Raw genomic sequence first — 19825 nt, 5'->3', positions numbered from 1 at the left:
GACTCTCCTTACCTCTACCCTCCATAGGTGCGACTTGTTGGGAAATCACCGGTATGAGTGCCATCCCGTGACAGTACTGTTTCCGAGTAGTAAAACTAGATGGCGCTTCTGCGATGGCATATAAATCGTAATTACCTCACATGCTTAGGTAGAAAATCTCACACTAGGCCCTATGTCCAAGCGGCAAACAAAAAACTATCATTCAATATTTAAGTTGCTCATAAAGCGGCGTAACAGTATAAAAATCAAGTAGGTAATTCTAGAGGAAATTCTAATACTCGCTCAATTATATATTATAACAATATAACATAACTAAAGCACAGCTTTGTTATAATACAAGGTCACACGGAAATGGGATACTCAAGTATCATTAATACTCAACATAGAATAATAATTTATTCCAATTTCAAGTAACATATAAGGTTTTCTGCTTTCATAAAGGCTTCTTGCCTTTGACTTGACAACAAAATTACACTTTTGTTTAATTTATTATCTGTAACCATATCGAGTAACAACAAAATTAATATCTTATTCCACAGTTTTATCCACACTCAAGAGTACGGGCGCACAGAAACAATATCCAAATAACGTAAATTCCACATAAAGTAAATACATCTGATTACTTAGCTTTTTTAAATACTTAGTACTCTTTGAAATTCGTGCTTAACCGTTTAAGCTTTTTTTATTTCTAAAAAAAATTATTGTAAGGTTCAAATTGTCTGCCAGACAAAATGGATTTATGTTGAAAAAATAGTGACTTATTTTTTTTTTTTGGTTAATCCAAATTGATTTAGGTTGATTTGGTTGATTTTTTTGTTAGATTGGGTTGATTTTTGATCTGTAGATAATTCACCTGAGAAACATATTTGCATGGATATTAAGAGATTATTAGGCACTTTTAAACTTCCAACCTTAAACAGCCCTTGTTCTGAAACCGATCTTTACTTTCCGGACCCTAAAAATAACTTTCTGGGTAAACTTGGACAATTAAAAACATTACTAAGCTGCAATAACCATAATTTTACATATTTGAAAATGGCATCTGCCTTATTGAAGATATAAGATAAGCGGACAATCTCAGATCCAATGGATGGATAGCACGTACCAAATACAGGCTGCTATTGAGGCTCATGAATGCATAAGAAAGGCAACCGTTATAGAGGTGTGCAGACAGATTGTCAAGCATGCCAAAACAAGACCAAGACTCAAACAAATAAGAAAAAGAATATGTCTACTCTATACATAAGATGTGTAGACCATAAAAAGTTATGGTGGAATAAAGTAACTATTCTCTATGGTAGAAGGGGTATCGAGATGTATGTTAGGCGTTTCCCTAAAGTTTAAAATTGCAACAAACAAATCACCAGAATTACCAAAGTCACGTACATACAAGTACAAAAGCACTGGCTACTCTAAAATATTTGTATGTATCATGAAGAAGAGTTTTTCCATTTCATGCCATCTCCTTTCTTTATACCCTAGTCAAAAACCCTGTGCATGTCACTGCAAGCTTACCAGTACTAAGGTCCACATGACCAGTACTAATAAGGTCTACATGAATAAAACATTTTTGAATTTGAATTTGAAAAAGTTTGTTGTAAGTGTGATAGCCGTTGGACCAGAACAGTCCTAGACAAGAGATCCTAGAATAGAGAAGGGGTAAATTTTATCCCTTGTCAGTGGATATAATGGGATGGGATGCCCTCCAGAGTGATGGATCAACAGCAGAATATCATTGCGGGGTGGGTGGATCAGGTAAACTGGGGAAATGGGGTAGTTTTTAGGATAGGCATATTGTTTCGTAACAAATGCTTTTGATAGGCCTTGAATTATAAAATTACAATTCGTTTAGCTGAGTATGTACGCAGACATATGGCAGCTGTTTAAAAACAAAGGTGGGTGGGTTTTTGTTTTGCCTATTTATTAGCGTCAGCTACTGCGAGAAAAAATAACTACTATTATCATAGTTTAACCTACCCTGGTTTAAAACTTGCGCCCAGCCCAGTTGGACTTATTGAACAGCTGATGATGGTAGTGGACACATCCATCACGAGCACGGCTAGCATGGTCGGGAGACGTTTATCTTCCCGGGAAAAGACCAAAATTGTCTCTTCTCCCGCAGCATTGTCAAGTCTCCATTATGGACAAATATCCAAATAATATACATGAAATAATAAACGGGGATAAACTTCTCCTTTACCCTGTTGCCGTGCCTTGCAGATGGACACGTAAATTATATCCCTCGCCAGGGGATATAATCAGGGGATCTAACTTTTGTCTCCAGCCTACGCTAGCCGTGGAGTCGGTTAAACAAATCACTATTTAAATTCAACACAATTGCACACTGTTCACTGTTCACTAGTTGTCCCACTGAGTGCCCGGGAAGGTCCACCTAGCAACGGTACTAGAAGCCCTCCTGGTAGACCTTGGAGTCGAGGCGGGCCTGCAAAAGCTCCAGCTGACGACGCGCCTCGCATTGCGGGAAGTTGTTCAGCTCGTAGTATTGAGGGGCGATCCGGAGTAGCCATTCAGCTGGAAGAAATATAAATGCTTACATGCTTATAAATGCGAATGTGTGTTTGTTTGTCTTTACTCCGTAACTAAGCAACCAATCCATTTTTGGCAAAGAGTTAATCATATATTGTTTAAAAGAATATTATTTATCTACGGAGTCATAAACTAATATATTTGCTCTGTATGTATTTGTGTATATTTATATTTATTTATATATATATATATATATATATTTGTATATATGTTTATATGTGTATGTATTTATTTCTGTATTATTTGTATTTGTATTAGCTGTTTATGTATTATTGTTATATATAGTAGATGTAGTTTATGTTATATATTTTTAAAATTGCACTATCCCGTTTCCATACTCCTGTTCTTCTTTCATTAAGGGTTGTCTGGAGGAGATCGCTTAAAGCGATAAGACCGCCTTTGCGCATTGTTATTCTTCTTGTATTTATGTTTTCAATTTATATTATAAATTGTGTGCAATAAAGAATTTATCTATCTATCTATATTGCAGCCATAGGTAGATTGCAGACTCAGTACAACAATCAATGCAGCCAAGCAGGAATTTAGGTCACAAAAACTTTTTAAGTTGTAGTTAGAATATAACTAATTTATTGCAATTTTTATATTTTCAATTAAATTTTTTTTTTTAAGTCTTCCAAGCGCTGCGTACGTATTAAGTAAGTTGAAGGGATGGCGAGTAACATATCCCTTTATCCCAGGAAACAAACAGTGCCACATGGGTTGAAGAACAGATTCATATTTTTAGGTTTTCATATGTAGGAACGGGCTAGAATGATGTATCTGATCACCAAACACACTGTAAATGATCCACTTAGGCTTGAGTCCGAGGTTGTTGGCAGCAAAACTCCCCTATCTAACTGACTTTTAGGGTATCTGGTTGTGTCAAGTATATCCATTGAATATTATATCCAGATAACAACGGTTACTATTTAGATATTACAAACAATATGACAAAGTGCCGCTAAGCGATTTAGTGTTCCGGTGCAATGTCGAGTTTATGACTACCATACTCCCTAACAGGTTAACCTGCTACCAACTTGGACTGCATCATCACTTACTACCAGGTGAAATTGCAGTTAAGTCGGGCAAACTTGTGCAAAATGGAAAAAAGTGTGGGCGTGTAACCTTTACGCGCGTTTGAAGTAAAACTTTTATTTTTATTTATTGATGAAAAAGTAAAATGTTCCTGGGACTCCAACGTTTCATTTAACACAATATTTCATTTTATATTCTATTTAAAATTCATTAATATCACTTTCAAAATTTATAAATATTTTCATTTCAGAAAAAAAAAGGTTAGATCAGAATGTCGCAATCAAATAATAATAATATTGGAAATAAATAATCCTAATTGATTATGATGTAGCTGGCGTATAAGTCAAGAAGCGTGCAGTATATGACATACTTACGACCAATCCAAATTATTATTTTTAAATAGCGGAAACTACACAAACGTCTGTAAAAAAATCTGAGTTACTCCCTAATCGCGCCTAAAGAAGTTTTACTTCAATTAATAAAACAACTGTAAATGGTGTATCCAAAGTCAAAGTCAAAAATATCTTTATTAAAGTAGGCCCACAGGTGGCACTTTTGATGCGTACATAAGAACCACACGGTAGTGAGATGACGGCGATAACCACATTCGTAAACTTAAAACTAAAGCTACGAGGGTTCCAAACGCGTCCTGGTCTAAGAAGAAGCCCACAACAAACTTAGCCGGGTGTTTTTTTTTTGTTATCACCATCTCACAATGTCATTTTAAATTATTAGAAGAGCAACTTGGTTATCCGTGCCTATATACTCACGTTTGATGTCCGTGACTGTCCTTATGTAGTTCTTGGTGGTGAGCACAAACTCGTTGTAGATGACCCAGTCGGGCTTGTGGTCAAGGCACGTGGAGGGATGAAGCTGGACTACCTGGTTGTCCTTCACTGTGAGATAGTGGCCGGTTCGTTCTAAATGTGCTACCTGAAATTACATTTAAATCCTTACTAATATTAGAAATGCGAAGTTTTTAACACGCTTTTAGTAGCTTCACATGTATGTATGTTTGTATGTAACCGACCCCTTTGAACTCGATTTTGTCCTACTTTGAACGGTCAGATTTGATTCAAACTTGTAGACATATCGAGGACCGATGACAATACACTTATCTAATATTATTCCAATTTTCAATATACAAAATAAGATTTTTTAGTTTTTTCGAACAATTAATTACAATTACTACAGCGCCATCTAGACCGAAATGTAAAAAACCCTAGACCCAAATGTAAAAAACCTATGGCGTTTCCAACAGATGGCGTTCGCGTACCTAACAAATTCCTCAGAAAACATTAAGCTACTAGATGGTAGAGGGCGTTAGCTATTACTTTTTAACACGTTGGCTGCTGAAAACACAACGTTTGTGTTTGAAAACTACGTAACGCGTGTGCGGCTCGAACACGCTAGGCGTGTTAAAATAAATGTACCTACAAGGATGCGGCCGAACACGCTGGGCGTGTTTTTCCGGCGTTCTGCGAGTGCGGCAAACACAAACGCTGTGTTGTTTAAATATACTGTTAGAGCGGCCTTTACGCAACAAGTGTGTTATACGTTACCGCAAGTACGTTTTATTAAATATTAGTTAAACGTTAACGCAATTACGTTTTATTATATATTAGACAGTATACCTACTTAAAATTCGTTGTTTTGTGAGATATCTAATCATTATACATGAGTGTTTTTCTTAATAATTCCCATGCCATCGAGAGAATCGACCATCACACGTATAACTAACAAGTTCATATAAAAAACATGTTTTCGACCAAATATTTGCAACAATAGTATAATACCATCGATCACTAAATAATACCCACCTAGATAATTGCATTGTTTTAAAATATTTTATAGGGACGCGAAATAGATATTGATATCGATATAGGATCGTCGTCCTATATTTTAGCATACTCTACAATGTTTTTCTGCAATAAAGGTATCCGCAACATAAGTTTGACGTCTATTTGTATATTTTTTAATATTTGTACGCCTGAGTTCGCCTGCACTATTTTCATTGGTATCGGTATCGTCAATAATTTATTTTATAAATATCGGTTTGCATTCCATTATACCGACAGAATTACAAAACGATGCATCCGCATCCTTATTTTTTCTTATCGTCTTAAATAAACGTTATCGGTACCAATAAACTACTCAGGAATGAGTTACTATTGTTTCGAATTTAAAAGTAAATTTAACAATGGTTCTGTATATTTACTGGAAGGATTATTATATTTAAAATGCATATTATTTTAAAATTTGCTTCTTTGTCGGCAATCCGCATTCGTATGTAAGTAGGTATTTAATACTGTTTTTTTACTTATTTATTTATCATGATTCGTAAATGACATTCACAAGTTACACACAGGTTGACGTTGCCGCGATTTTGAATATAGTAAAATAGTGTATCTATTTTAAAATATCTATTTTATCCAACAAAAAAATACAAATTGCTATTCAAATGCGACAAGTGTTGGGTTTTCATGTTGTTCAATAAATAAATGAGAAAATACGAGTGATGTAATAACACACCTGTTGCGTAAAGGCCGCATAGCTGTCGCGATAAGTTTAAACACGCCAGGCGTGTGGGGCCGCATGCTCGTAGCGCCTGTTTCGAATACGCTTCACCAGTGCTGAAAACACGCCTAGCGTGTAATCCTGCCGCACTCGTGTACCGTATTTGTTAATGTTAGGCAGCAGTCAACGTGTTAATGGCCTGTTTTAAATAATAATTAGAACTTGCATTTCGAGAGACACTGATCGGGCACACAGCAGCACCCGCGTAGGGACTGTTGTGGTAGTTACGTCTTAATATAGATTCTTGAATTATAGATTAGAATAGTTCGGTTTTCTATAAAAAGCGTGTTTTCTATAAAAGGTTAGTTTTTTTTTAAACTTTTATTTTGAAATTCAAGTTGCATATTACAGGTCAGGTTGGATAGAATTACTAACATTTATATATAATTTGTGTAAAAGGAGAATTTTTGCAGTTTTATGCCAATTTCTTGCTGTACGCATACCATGGTAAGAAACCCAGTGCAAGCTACTGTTTATCTGTGTATATGTAATTTACTTGTCGGAGCGAATACAATAATATTTTTATTACCTGCATAAAAAATCCATTGACAAGTGCTTTCCTAATATTAATATAATAGTCTTTGCTCGTGAACTCTGTGCTGGTCCTTTTTAGGTTAAATCTGGAAACAAACAAAATGACCAAAATCATATAGGAAGAAAAAAAGCCGAAAAAAAAATCGGGAATCGAATCCTAGATCACCTGATCCGTAGTTACATGTGCTAAACACTAGACAAAAGACTCTCAAGGAAAAGCGGAATGTAGAGCTTAGACCCGCCACACTGCACCAATGTAGGTTGACGGGCTTTAACGCCAATCGACCGTTTGAACAACGATAAATGAGATCGGAAGCTTAACGTGCCAACCAGTAACCAGATTCCTCAGTCGATTAGTGTCCCACTCTCAAGTGTCATGGGATGGCGGGATGTAGCCTGGCCCCGCCACGCCGCGGCATGGCGGGTCGGCGGGCGCGCTACCTGTCCATGATGCGGCTGAGCTGCTGGCGTACGTTGTCGCCGGACTTGAGCGAGCGGTAGTTGATGAAGTTGTCGTAGCACCAGTGCGGGTCCTCCATGTCTGCGGAGAAGAGAGAGAGAGAAAGAGTAAGAACATGCTACATTTTTAACCCGACCTCCCTGGCGCAGCGGTGTGGTTTAATGTTGGAGGTTTCTGGTTCGATTCCTGACGGAGGTTTGGGAATTTATAATATAATAGCACTATGTTTTTGACTTAACTTGATTGTGTAAGAAGATAAGCATAATTACTAGCAGGTTAAACTATTGTAAAGTTATTTGAATTGTTATAACTATGTCTTTTGTTTTATTTTTATTTTTTTGTTCTAGTTTTAATCCGTATAAAAATCCGTCCCGTCTTCTATGTATTTAATTAATGTAATTGGTGTAAACCGTACTAATTGAATTAAAAATAAATAATAAATTATTTCCGAATTTCCTCTGGTCTGGAGCCTTCGGCCGTGTCTAGTTACCGACCTGCCGTCAAAGACGTGCCGCTAAGCGATTTAGCGTTCCGGTATGATGTCGCGTAAGATTAGGGGTAGGACTACCATACTACCTAACAGGTTAGCCCGCTACCATCTTAGACTGCATCATCACTTACCACCAATTAATATTGCAGTCAAGGGCTAACTTATCACATCAGCCCATTACCGCTCCACTACAGGGCACGGGTCTGTAGTCCACCACGCTGGCCCAGTGCGGGTTGGTGGACTCCACCTTTGAGAACATTATGTAGCTTTGAGAACATTATGTAGAACTCTCAGGCATGCAGGTTTCCTCACGATGTTTTCCTTCGCCGTATCTAGTAGCATAGCTTAGAAATGTTAGAAGTGCGAGCTGGGATTAGAAATTTCGCTTCAATTCTACCACCGCTATTGTCGCAGTATATTTTTTTTTTTTTTAATTTCCAACGAGAAGCGGTGCCTCACTCTGTTTGAATGCGTGGTACACGTTGAGGAGCGTCAGATGGTCGCCATCGATGTGGGCGAAGCGCATCTTCGCTTCGTCGGCGGCCTTACGCGCTTCGTTCGGCCGCACGAAGCACTGCGGGACTGTGAACAAAGAGATTATTACTTTTTTTTTTTTGTAGTTACGCTTCTTTAGCGGCGTTAGAAAAGAATCATGTAAGTGAAATTACACGATTTAAACAGGTTGAAGGTAGTTGCGAAACCGAGTGAGAGGGGAATACATCGTCCGCCAGCTCACTTTTTACGTTGCGCGCGCACACCGTCACAAAAAACCGACACCCTGAAGTTAGCTATAAGGTTTGATAGTGTACACTTTTAATTGTCAAAGTCGCATTCCGGTGATTTAGTTGATTCAATTGTACAAAAATCTCAAATTTTAATGTTCAGTGAAACTTAGTGGTCCAATAATGAGATATCTAGATAATGCGTTATAAGAAAACTTTCAATGTATTAAATACCTTTTTTCTATTGTTTGTGTTGTTTTATCTATACAACGTGTAAATGAAAACCGAAATAATACTTTAGGCTTTAGAGGTTACATTTTTATCTGTGAAATCGAAACGATAATAGTTTGAGAGTAAACCACTGCCATAGTTTTTACTGAAATAAATCAGATACAGTCCTAACATCACACGCAAAATTAAAATCATGACTCCTGTCACTTTATTAGGTCGCGTAGCCTAGGTACTATGCGGGTGTCGGTCTTTTATCTTCTATAGGGTTGTCACTTATGACTTATAAACACTGAGAATGTTTTGAATTTGTATGGAGAAATAAATATGCTTCTTTTTATTAAATATTGTTACAGGGTGACTCCTTATGAGATATACTTATGCACCCTTCGACAGTATTTCGTAATTCCGTTACACGTTGTATAGATTATTATGAATTAAATATATAAATTTCGAGTGCACTCAGTTAAGTTCGCGACGATGAGGTGATGTTTTGATTTTAAGATTTCTATTACTGTTCCTATGTAATTATTATTTCCCTGGAAAAATATATTTTTCTTTGGTTAAAAATTTAAAATAGAGCGCTTGCTTGGGATGAATACAACTTGCAAAACGCAGTAAATTATTTAGAAATAACGTCATAGATGACGGGGCCGCGATTATATTTTAAAGAAAAAAAAACATCGGACGTGCGTCGAGTCGAAATATTCAAACTTTGAGTTTTGTATGTGCAGATTGGACACTGACCCGACAGCATGGCCGTGATGGAGAGGATCTCGTTGGAGCAGTTATGGTTGCAGCTGGCGATCAGCATCTTGGCCAGCTGGGGGTCCAGGGGGAATTCGGCCATGACCGCGCCCAGGTCCGTGAGGTTGCCGTCGTCATCTGGAAATTGAGAGAGTCACCTTTTAGTTGTGGTAGCAGAAAAGTAATATTTACGAAGCAAAATGGTACATTATGACACAAGTGTGGTTAATTGACTTTTATTTTGTTTGCTTGTACACAGGAGAATTTTCCAAATGGGACCAGTAGTTTCTAAGAACTTCACGTTCCAGGAAACAAACAAACAAATATTAGTATTATACAGAATTATATTGAATTTATTATTTTATTAAATTATTTATGTATATAATATATATATATTATATTTCGATTTCCCATCTCTCATTACCTTATTCCAATAGTTAAGGTGGCCTGGAAGAGATCACTGTTAGTGATAAGGCCGCCTTTTGCATATAATTTATGTTAATGTAAGTGTTCCTGTGTGTGTTTCCTTTATATGCAATAAAGTTGTTTAAATAAATATATAAAATGATAAAAATCTCCAGTACTTGTTATAAAAAGCTCAAGGATATGTATTCTGAGAGTTACAAAAAGCCTACCCTTAAGTTTTTTATAACTCGTACTGGAGATTTGCTTCATTTTATATCATCTGTATACCCTCTATGCACGCCACTGCTGTTAGGGAGTATGACTACCATACTCCCTAACAGGTTAGCCCGCTACCATCTCGGATTCCCTTACCACTTACTTGTAGTTGTATAAAAAAAAAATATGCTTCATTTGATTTCATATTTGTACAGGGTGATTTATTTATTAAATTAGATATACCAATGATACACTGTAATTTCATTAATCATTTTACATTATAGTTTATTGTCCGAGTACAGTTATCAATTACAGGTATACACAACATTGAAGTTAGTCCGGTTAAAAATAATTAAATTAAGTCAAAAGCAAAAATAGTAAGAATAAAAGAATTAATATTAAACAAATTAAAATAATGATTCAAATTAAAATTAAAAAAAAATTTAAAACAATTAAAAAAAAAAAAAAAAGGAGAGCCGTAGCCGTAATTGGTGAAAGCGCTCAGGCCGCGATTGCCCGAGAGTCGCAGGTTCAAATCCTGTCGGTTCCGAAATTTTTTATATGAATTTTAAATTTATAAAATTTACTTATGCATCCTTCAACAGTGTTTCGCAATTCGGTAACACGTTGTATAATGGTCTTACCCAGCGCGGCGAGGTAGTTGAGCAACTCGAGCGCCCTCATCAGGGTCTCCGGCGCGGGGGGGTCCATGAAGTCGAAATGCACCAGGTCATCGATGCCCAGCTTTTTCAACTGCAAAACTACAGATCCTAAGTTTGATCTGCAAAACGCAACGCAGCGTGGTATTAGGGCTCTGCTGCACACTGTCGCACCGCCGGGGGCTCACCACGAGTACGATTTAATAACAATAAATTTTTAATTACTGTTTGTTATTTTTCTATATGTAATTACCCTGTTGAAAATTTAAAAAAAAAAAAAGTATATAAATAAATGATAGATAAATAATAATATTCATAATCATTTATTTCAGACGTTTCCATCCATAGATTTTTAGTACTTAACCACTGAGTGGTTATTGATTAGTTTAAATAATAATTACTTTTAATAGACAATGTGAGATGGTGATAACAAATTAACACCAGGCTAAGTTTGTTGTGGACTTCTTCTTAGAGTGACGCGTTTGGAGCCCTCGTAGCTTTAGTTTTAAGTTTACGAATGTGGTTATCGCCATCATCTCACTACCGTGTAATTCTTATGTACGCATCAAAAGTGCCACCTATGGGCCTACATGAATAAAGATATTTTTGACTTTGACTTTTGATTAATAAAAAAAAAAAAAACACTATACTCGCCTGATGTAATGTGATTAAACTTAATGCGTTTGTTTTTAAATCTCATAAACCCTTTAAACTGGGCTGGTCACATCTCCGCATGCAAAGATGGAAGATGGACCACAATTGTAACAAAATGGGTGAAGCCAGCACCTAAGATCGGCTTGTGATATTATCCGTATCGCTGGGACAAAGTAGATGAAGAAAGCCGCCCAAGGAGGTAAAGTGTGGAAAGATATGGAGAAGACTTTCACCCGTCACAAGAGATTTAAAATCACAAAAACTAACACATGTACTTTGTAGGGATTGAAACTTTGCTGTAAATTTAGATGGAATAAATAAAGCTTTATTATTATTACAATAAACTTTTTTGATTAGTAAAAATAATAAAAAAAACTATTAAAAAATTTCTAAAAAAAAAAAAACAACCCCCGGTCAGGACTCGAGAGTGAGGAACCTCTTTACAATACGTGCAGTTTCAATAATTGCCTTCTTTATGATGATATTTTTTTTTTTTTTCTTTAAATAAATAAATAAATATAATACGACAATACACACACCGCCCTCTAGCCCCAAAGTAAGCGTAGCTTGTGTTATGGGTACTAAGACGACTGATGAATATTTTTTTTTTATATGAATAATATACATAAATACATAGAATATACATATAAACACCCAGACACTGACAAACATTCATGCTCATCACACAAACATTTTCCAGTTGTGGGAATCGAACCCACGGCCCTGGACTCAGAAAGCAGGGTTGCTGCAAACTGCGCCAATTGGCCGTCGATTATTATTGAACGGTTAAAACTAAAATTTTAACAACCTCTCTGGCGCAGTGGCGAGCGCTGTTGTTTCACGTGGGAGTTCCCGGTTTTGATACCCGGGAGGGGAAATTTTAGAATAGGCACAATATGACAGTTAAAAGGAGTCGCTTATCTTAATATATATAAATCTCCTGTCACGATGTTTGTCCGCGATGGACTCCTAAACTACTTAACCGATTTTAAATTAAATTGGCACACCGTGAGCAGTCTGGTCCAACTTAAGAGATAGGATAGCTTAGATATTTCATTATAGTCGCAATATTTTTATTATTATTATTTTTTATTGCAAATTATTTGTCTATAATTAATTGACAGTCACATGTACTCATTTAAGGCTTAGCCATACTGAATACTTTAAAAACAAAATCAAACTCAGACGAAGTCGCGGGCAACAGCTAGTATATTGTATTTATCTAAGTGTATACATACATTTCGTATTATGAAAAAAGTATTCTTATCTATATTCAAAGTGTAATTGGTATATATTTTCAATAAATAAAAATTATAGGTGAGACGCTGAATTCAAAAGGATGACGTCACATCTTATTTATAATTTTCTCTGTAGTGCTCTGGTGGGAGGCTTTGGCCGTGGCCAGTTATCACCCTATCGACAAAGACGAAAGCGATTTAGCGTTCAGGTACGATTTCGCATAGTAACCGACTAAAGGTATGGGTTCCATATCACTGCCACACGTGGCTGATCGTTACCATCTTAGACTGCACATCATCATTTAACAGCGGGTGAGATTAAAGTCAAGGACTAAGTTGTAGAGTAGAAAAAAAAGTGCTACTCCGCTTTAATGGAGATTGCAACAACATGATATGGTAGACTCTATATTGCAATATACTATTAAAAAAACATAAAATTGGGTATTTGTCCATTAATAACCATCATCATCTTTATATAATCATATCAACAAGAAGGTTTTAAGTCCACCACAATGGCCCAGTGCGGATTGGATGCGGTGGACTCCACACATATGATCAGTAGCTTTAGTACAAGTTTTGCTTGCTCACAATTGAGGAGTCGTTTTTGAGTATTAAACTCTGTGTTGATAAAGTAGAATGGACCTTATGCAACTTCTAACTTAAGAGTAACTTTAATAGTTACAAATCCTGTATTTCGATATATACTTTACAAACATACTGTCAAAAGTCAGAACAGAAAAATTGTAGGCAAATTTGAGCTTTAAACATTATACACTGATAGTAAAGTCATTATCCAGTTTTAAACTCTGTATTGACAAAGTAAAATAGACCTAATCTTACTAGAGTTAGAGTCAAAAATCCTGTACTTCGGATATTTGTTTTACAAGCTTTCTGTCCAAAGACCAAACCGAATTATAGGCAAGTTTGAGCTTTAATACGATGCAAATAAGATCCATTATACTGTGATAGTCAAGTAGTTTTCCAGTATTAAACTCTGTATTGAAAAAGTAAAATGGACCTAATACACTAGTTTTAGAGTCAAAAATCCTGTACTTCTGATATTTGTTTTAAAAGCATTCTGTCCAAAGACCGAACCGAATTGTAGGCAAGTTTGAGCTTTCATTCAATATGCAAATAAGATCCATTATACTCTGATAGTAAAGTCGTTTTCCAGTTTTAAACTCTGTATTGACAAAGTAAAATGGACTTAATATCACTAGTTTTAGAGTCACAAATTCTGTACTTTTTACAAAAGTGTCCAAAGCCAGAGCAGAAGAATTGTAGGCAAAGCAATACTAATAAGATCCATTTTACCGCGATGTTCAATTATTTCCATACTCAAAAACGAAAAATCTTGTACTACTTGGGCTACAGATGAAAAATTCGAAAAATACATTACGAAGAGTCACCTCAAAATTTCCGGATACGTATTATCTTGCATCTCGTTTTTGTATGCCTTCTCCGTGTAAAGCCTGAAGCACTTCCCCGGCCGCGTCCTGCCAGCCCTGCCCGCACGTTGCTGCGCAGACGCCTTACTTATCGGAGACACTAGCAGAGACTCTACACGAATTCTTGGGTTGTACACTTTCTGCTTGGAAAATCCAGTGTCTATCACGAACACTACACCATCTATTGTCAGTGACGTTTCCGCAATGTTTGTGGAAACGACAACCTTCCTCCCAATCGCCCCGTCGGCTTTATTAGGAGGTGCGGGTTCGAATATACGTTGTTGCAAGTTCGGCGGCAACGTAGAATACAGAGGTATACACTTCAGTTCTCCGACATCCGGTCCCAAATTGTCAATTTCGCGCTTAATCCTTTTGCACGCGTCCTCAATTTCTTCTTGTCCGGTCAGAAATAGTAGAATGTCGCCAGGTATATCCTCGCAAACGTGTATTTGTACAACAGTACGTATGGCCGCCTCCAAATAATCTTTCTCCGGCTGCGGCGTATAGAATATTTCAACGGGATGCGTCCTGCCGGGCACATTCATGAGGGGGGCGTTGTCGAAATACTGTTGGAATTTCCCCGCGTCTAGTGTCGCAGACATAATAACCAGTTTCAAGTCCGTGCGTTGTTTTATCACTTCTTTTAACACACCCATTAGGATGTCAGTAGCTAGAGTCCTCTCGTGGGCCTCGTCGAGCAGGATCACGCGGTATTGCTCCAGCATTGGATCGGACATAGCTTCACGAAGCAACATACCATCCGTCATGTATTTCAAGACTGTCTGCGGCCCCGAGCAGTCTTCGAAACGTATGCTGTAACCAACTTGCTGGCCCAAGGCCACGTCCATTTCCTCGGCCACTCTCTGTGCAACGGACATGGCGGCCACTCTCCTGGGCTGCGTGCAGGCGACTCCGTGCGACTTTCCGGCAGTCACAGCGGAGAACTCCACGCACCATTGTGGAATTTGGGTGGTCTTGCCGGAGCCGGTCTCACCGACGAGCACAACGCATTGGTGTGTGTTGAGGAGTCTCATGAAATCGTTTTTGTATTCCCACACGGGAAGGCCGAGACGGCGTCGCAGGAGATCGTGATAGCGCGTCGAATGCGGGAGACCTGCAGACAAAATAATGCACACGTTCAAACCATAATGAATGAATACACTTTTATTGTACACCAAAGAAAAAACGTAGTTACAGAGACATAAAAACATAGCAAGAGATTGGTGGCCTTATCGCTACATAGCGATTCCTTCCAGGCAACCAATACGTAAAAGGAAAAAACATAGCATTATAATGTTATAGTTTAATACTTATTATACTATTCCGGTCTACAAAAATTGGAACTTACAGACTAGAAATTTTTACCTTGCAACAATTTCTTCAACTTTTGCATAAAATGTTTTATTGAAAGTGTTTTGAGATCGGTTCGGACCTTTTAAACATCTTACAGTTTACAATCTAAAGAATTTTTCTATGTAGTTAGAGATGAGAGCTAAGAAGCCTGTTTCAAAGCAGCCTTGTCTTTAAGAAATTCATCAATCATATAGTAACCACAATCTATAAAATGTGTTTTAAAAAGTTGCTACAACTTATGGTTTGGCTGGAAATTACCTCAGGAATCATATTATAAAAGCAAACACTTAATCCCACAAATGACTTCAGCCGGGCTAGCATGGGCGGAAGACCAAAATGATACACCCCTATTGTATCCCCTGACAGGGGATATAGTTAACGTGCCCACCTGCTAAATCACTGGAACATGGAATAGGAGAAGTTTACCCCCGTTTATTAATACACATATATTATTTGGATACTATTTCCACTTGTGCGCCAGTGCTCTGAGAGTTAATAAAGCTGTAGGAGATTAAGTTTTTTATTTTCCCTGGGGATATAATTGTCTCCTGCCCATGCTAGCCGTGCATAGTGCCGACAATATGCAGATGAATTATTGAACAAACCTGTGTAGGGGTTTATTCCCGGCGTACTCGTAGCAGTGGGTGGGGGAGCACTCGCCAGTGTAGCGATGGTATCTGAACATTCTCCGCTGCCACCAGACCTCGCTGCGGCTGCTGCCTTTTCTTCTCTGTGGACAAGATTTTTTCATCATCACCTCATTAACGGCTCACTACAGAGCACGGGTCACCTTTCACAATAACAAAAGGGTTAGACCCTAGTCCACTATGCTGTCCCAGCGAGGATTGGTGGACTCCACACATCTTTGAGAACCTTATGTAGAAGTCTCAGAAATGCAGGTTTCCTCACAATGTCTTCCTTCATCGTATAAGCTAGTAATATTTTAAGTACTTAATACGTACATAACTTAGAAAAGTTAGAGGTGCATGCTGGGATACGAACCCCCAAACAATTAAGGTGAGCTTTTTCCTAATGCGCTATAACCGCTTCAAAAACATACTCTTATAAAAACCCTTATAAGCAAAAAAATTTGTTTATCTTTACTAACATTAGTGCCGCCCACCTTCTCAGGGGTCAGCCAACACTGCACTTTATCCTTGGTTAATATTTCAGCAATTTGGGACTCCCTGGACAATAACACTTCAGCTATGCGATTTGTTGAGCTCATCTCATCATGATCTTCTCATTTCTGACTTGATTACTTAGAGATACTACTAGCATGGCCAGAGGCATGGCACAGGAGTGTGGTGGTTCTGTTCTTCAAAAAAGGTGATAATACCTTGTTGAAGAATTACAGACCCATCTCGCTGCTGAGTCATATCTACAAGCTGTTTTCGAGAGTCATTACGAATCGTCTCGCTCGTAGGTTTGATGACTTCCAGCCTCCCGAACAAGCCGGTTTCCGTAAGGGCTTTAGTACCATAGACCACATTCATACGCTGCGGCAGGTTATACAGAAGACTGAAGAGTATAACCGGCCACTTTGCTTAGCGTTTGTGGACTATGAAAAAGCCTTTGATTCGGTGGAAACTTGGGCTGTGTTTAGGTCACTGCAGAGATGCCGAATTGACTACCGGTATATCCAAGTGTTGCAGTGTTTGTACAAAAACGCCACTATGTCAGTTCGTATACAGGATCAGACTACGAGACCAATCCAATTGCAGCGAGGCGTGCGACAGGGAGATGTTATCTCCCCGAAACTATTTACCGCTGCGTTGGAGGACGTCTTTAAGCTTCTGGAATGGAACGGACTTGGCATCAACATTAACGGCGAGTACATCACTCAACTTCGGTTTGCCGACGATGTAGTCATAATGGCAGAGACTCTGGGAGACCTAAATACGATGCTCGATGGCCTCAGCAGAGCTTCTCAACAGGTTGGCCTACGAATGAACATGAGCAAGACGAAGATTATGTCTAATGCTCATGTTCCGCTTCAACCAGTAATCGTTGAGAACACTGCACTCGAAATTGTTGACGAATACGTATACCTAGGACACACGATCCAGTTAGGTAGGTCCAATTTCGAGAAGGAGGTGAACCGCCGAATCCAACTCGGATGGGCAGCGTTCGGGAAACTCCGTGCCATCTTTTCGTCGGAAATCCCTCAGTGCCTGAAGACGAAAGTCTTCGAACAGTGCGTGTTGCCAGTGATGACCTATGGCTCTGAAACATGGTCGTTAACTATGGGCCTCATAAGAAGGCTTAGAGTCACTCAGCGGGCGATGGAGAGAGCTATGCTCGGAGTATCTCTACGCGATCGAATCAGAAATGTGGAGATTCGTAGAAGAACCAAAGTTACCGACATAGCTCAACGAGTCGCGAAGCTTAAGTGGCAATGGGCCGGGCACATAGTTCGGAGAAAGGATGGACGTTGGGGTCCCAAGGTGCTGGAATGGCAGCCCCGTACTGGTAAGCGCAGCGTTGGTCGACCCCCAACGAGGTGGACAGACGACATTAAGCGCGTCGCAGGTAGCCGTTGGATCCAAGCGGCTCAGAATCGTGGAACTTGGAACTCCCTACAAAAGACCTATGTCCAGCAGTGGACGTCTATCGGTTGATGTGATGATGATGATGATGACTACTAGCATAGCTCTCGCCAAAAGTAAACATTTCAAGAGCCATCAAGTAAGTCATCACTGGCAACACACTGTTTTAAGGACTGTGGTCTTTATAAAAGATCATCTTGTTAGATTTACTAACACTATAAATTAATAAATAAATATACTTAGACAATACACACATCACCATCTAGTCCCAGAGTAAGCGTAGATTGTGTTATGGATACTAAGATAACTGATGAATAATTTTATGAGTAATATACCTACATAAATACTTATAACAAATAGATAAATACCTCAACACTGAAAAAAAAATTAAGTTCATCACACAAACATTGTCCAGTTGTGGGACCTGCGAACCCACGGCCATTCACTCAGAAAGCAGGGTCGCTGCTCACTGCGCCAATCGGCCGTCAAAATTCTTTGGAATGTTTGAAAAAAATGAAAACTAACAAAATATGTTAAAAATTGTATTACTGTAGTGTAATAGCAGCATCAGCTAATGTTTTGTACAATGTAACAAATGTGCCAATTCAATTACACCAGAGGTTGTCAGAAACCAAATGCACAGATTGTAATAACATGTGTGTATAACCCAAAAACATGAGCAGTAAAAAAAGTAGGTAATAATTTATTAATTATTAATTAAACACTATGAAGACGTTTTAGTAAATGAGTCTCGAATGATATCTATAATTAATATATATAGCCTGGAATTCCGTAACTATGTGCGCTTGCTTGGAAATTTATAAAAAGTAAACCGATTTTTTTTTAAGCGCATCGCCACAGCAAAGGTTCTCTCAGGAATTTGTTTCCAAACAGTAAAATGACCGTTGCTTCCATAAAAAAACAGAAAACCTTAACTGAAAAGCGAATTCTACCTAATTTAACGCTACGGTATAGATATGACGAAGAAAACAAAGAAATAACAAGGCATGGGCTCTTTTGGTAATCGATAGTTAGACAGTTCAAACGTTTCATATACCTCTTTTTCTTGATGAAAGGATCCATCACTTCAATCCTTCTTTTGGACATACTTAATTGTAACCATATAATATTAAGAAATCACACGCGAGATAATTTTATTAATTTTCAGTAAACTAACGAGGCAGACTACAAAATGGCGACTGTGCCAAAGAGTACAACCAATTCTAAGAGTAGGTATATACCGTTTAGACTTTAGACCAAGAGAAACGAAAAGGAAGGAAAAAGAGGAACTGTATACTTACCAACATTTTGTATAATGTTTTAATAGACAGACTAGGCTAGGTATACGATGAAGATTATTAAAAGAAACATACAAGCTTTCATGATTTAAATCGTACCTGTGTGTAAAAACAACAAAATTTAAATGTAGAACATGGGTCTCCTCTGAGAATGTGCTGGCTTTCGTAGACTTCACATGCCTTTAGGAAAGTTATAAAAACCTCAAAGTGGGTTTCCCACGATATTTTTCTTCACCCTTAAACCTTAGTTTAAAAAAGGGAAAGAAATGCTTTACTATTACTTAAAACATTTCTTTCCATTTCTTTTGATTTTGGGCTTTTAAATGTGGCAAAATATTTAAAAAAACGTAAGGTTTGGGCTCTTTTATTTCACGTAAGGGTGTTATAAATTTACAGCCATGAAGCTATAGGTCATAGGTACAAACTCAATTTTATTGATTATATAAATATTAATGATGGATGGATGCATGTTTGTTACTTTTTCACACCAAAACTACTGACGGATTATTGTGTAAATTGGCCACAATATTTTATATAATTTACACAATATATTTACACGTTTATATTGACACGTTTAAAGTAACAATATATATCTTGGCGTGCCCTGCATAAACGTTAAACACACATGAAAATAATGTATGGTGGGACTGTTGCTCTTAAACAGT

At 37.8% G+C, this 19825-nt stretch overlaps 1 protein-coding gene across 1 annotated transcript; it reads right to left on the bottom strand.

Annotated features, from left to right (window-relative positions):
• Positions 1-383: 383 nt before the first annotated feature.
• LOC120635475 (putative pre-mRNA-splicing factor ATP-dependent RNA helicase PRP1) lies at positions 384-19065 on the bottom strand. Its single transcript, XM_039906499.1, has 10 exons — positions 18920-19065; positions 15919-16043; positions 13922-15074; positions 10606-10742; positions 9341-9478; positions 8103-8225; positions 7135-7234; positions 6689-6779; positions 4353-4515; positions 384-2532 (listed from the first exon to the last, which is right to left on the bottom strand). Exons 1-10 carry the CDS (start codon positions 18967-18969, stop codon positions 2405-2407), a joined length of 2208 nt encoding a protein of 735 aa, XP_039762433.1. The 5' UTR covers positions 18970-19065; the 3' UTR covers positions 384-2404.
• Positions 19066-19825: the final 760 nt, after the last annotated feature.

This window comes from Pararge aegeria, chromosome 26 (assembly GCF_905163445.1).
Source record: "Pararge aegeria chromosome 26, ilParAegt1.1, whole genome shotgun sequence".
In the NCBI taxonomy this organism is placed as follows: Eukaryota; Metazoa; Arthropoda; class Insecta; order Lepidoptera; family Nymphalidae; genus Pararge; species Pararge aegeria.
This window is presented reverse-complemented; position numbering and strand designations above follow the sequence as displayed.

Bases quoted from the DNA above. Each gene is read 5' to 3' on its own strand.
- LOC120635475 (XM_039906499.1), bottom strand. From the start codon at position 18,969: ATGTCCAAAAGAAGGATTGAAGTGATGGATCCTTTCATCAAGAAAAAG. The intron at 16,044-18,919 runs GTATATGAAACG...TCTTGTCCACAG, and splicing joins CCTTTCATCAAGAAAAAGAG to AGAAGAAAAGGCAGCAGCCG. The intron at 10,743-13,921 runs GTGACTCTTCGT...TGCGTTTTGCAG, and splicing joins ACGTATCCGGAAATTTTGAG to ATCAAACTTAGGATCTGTAG.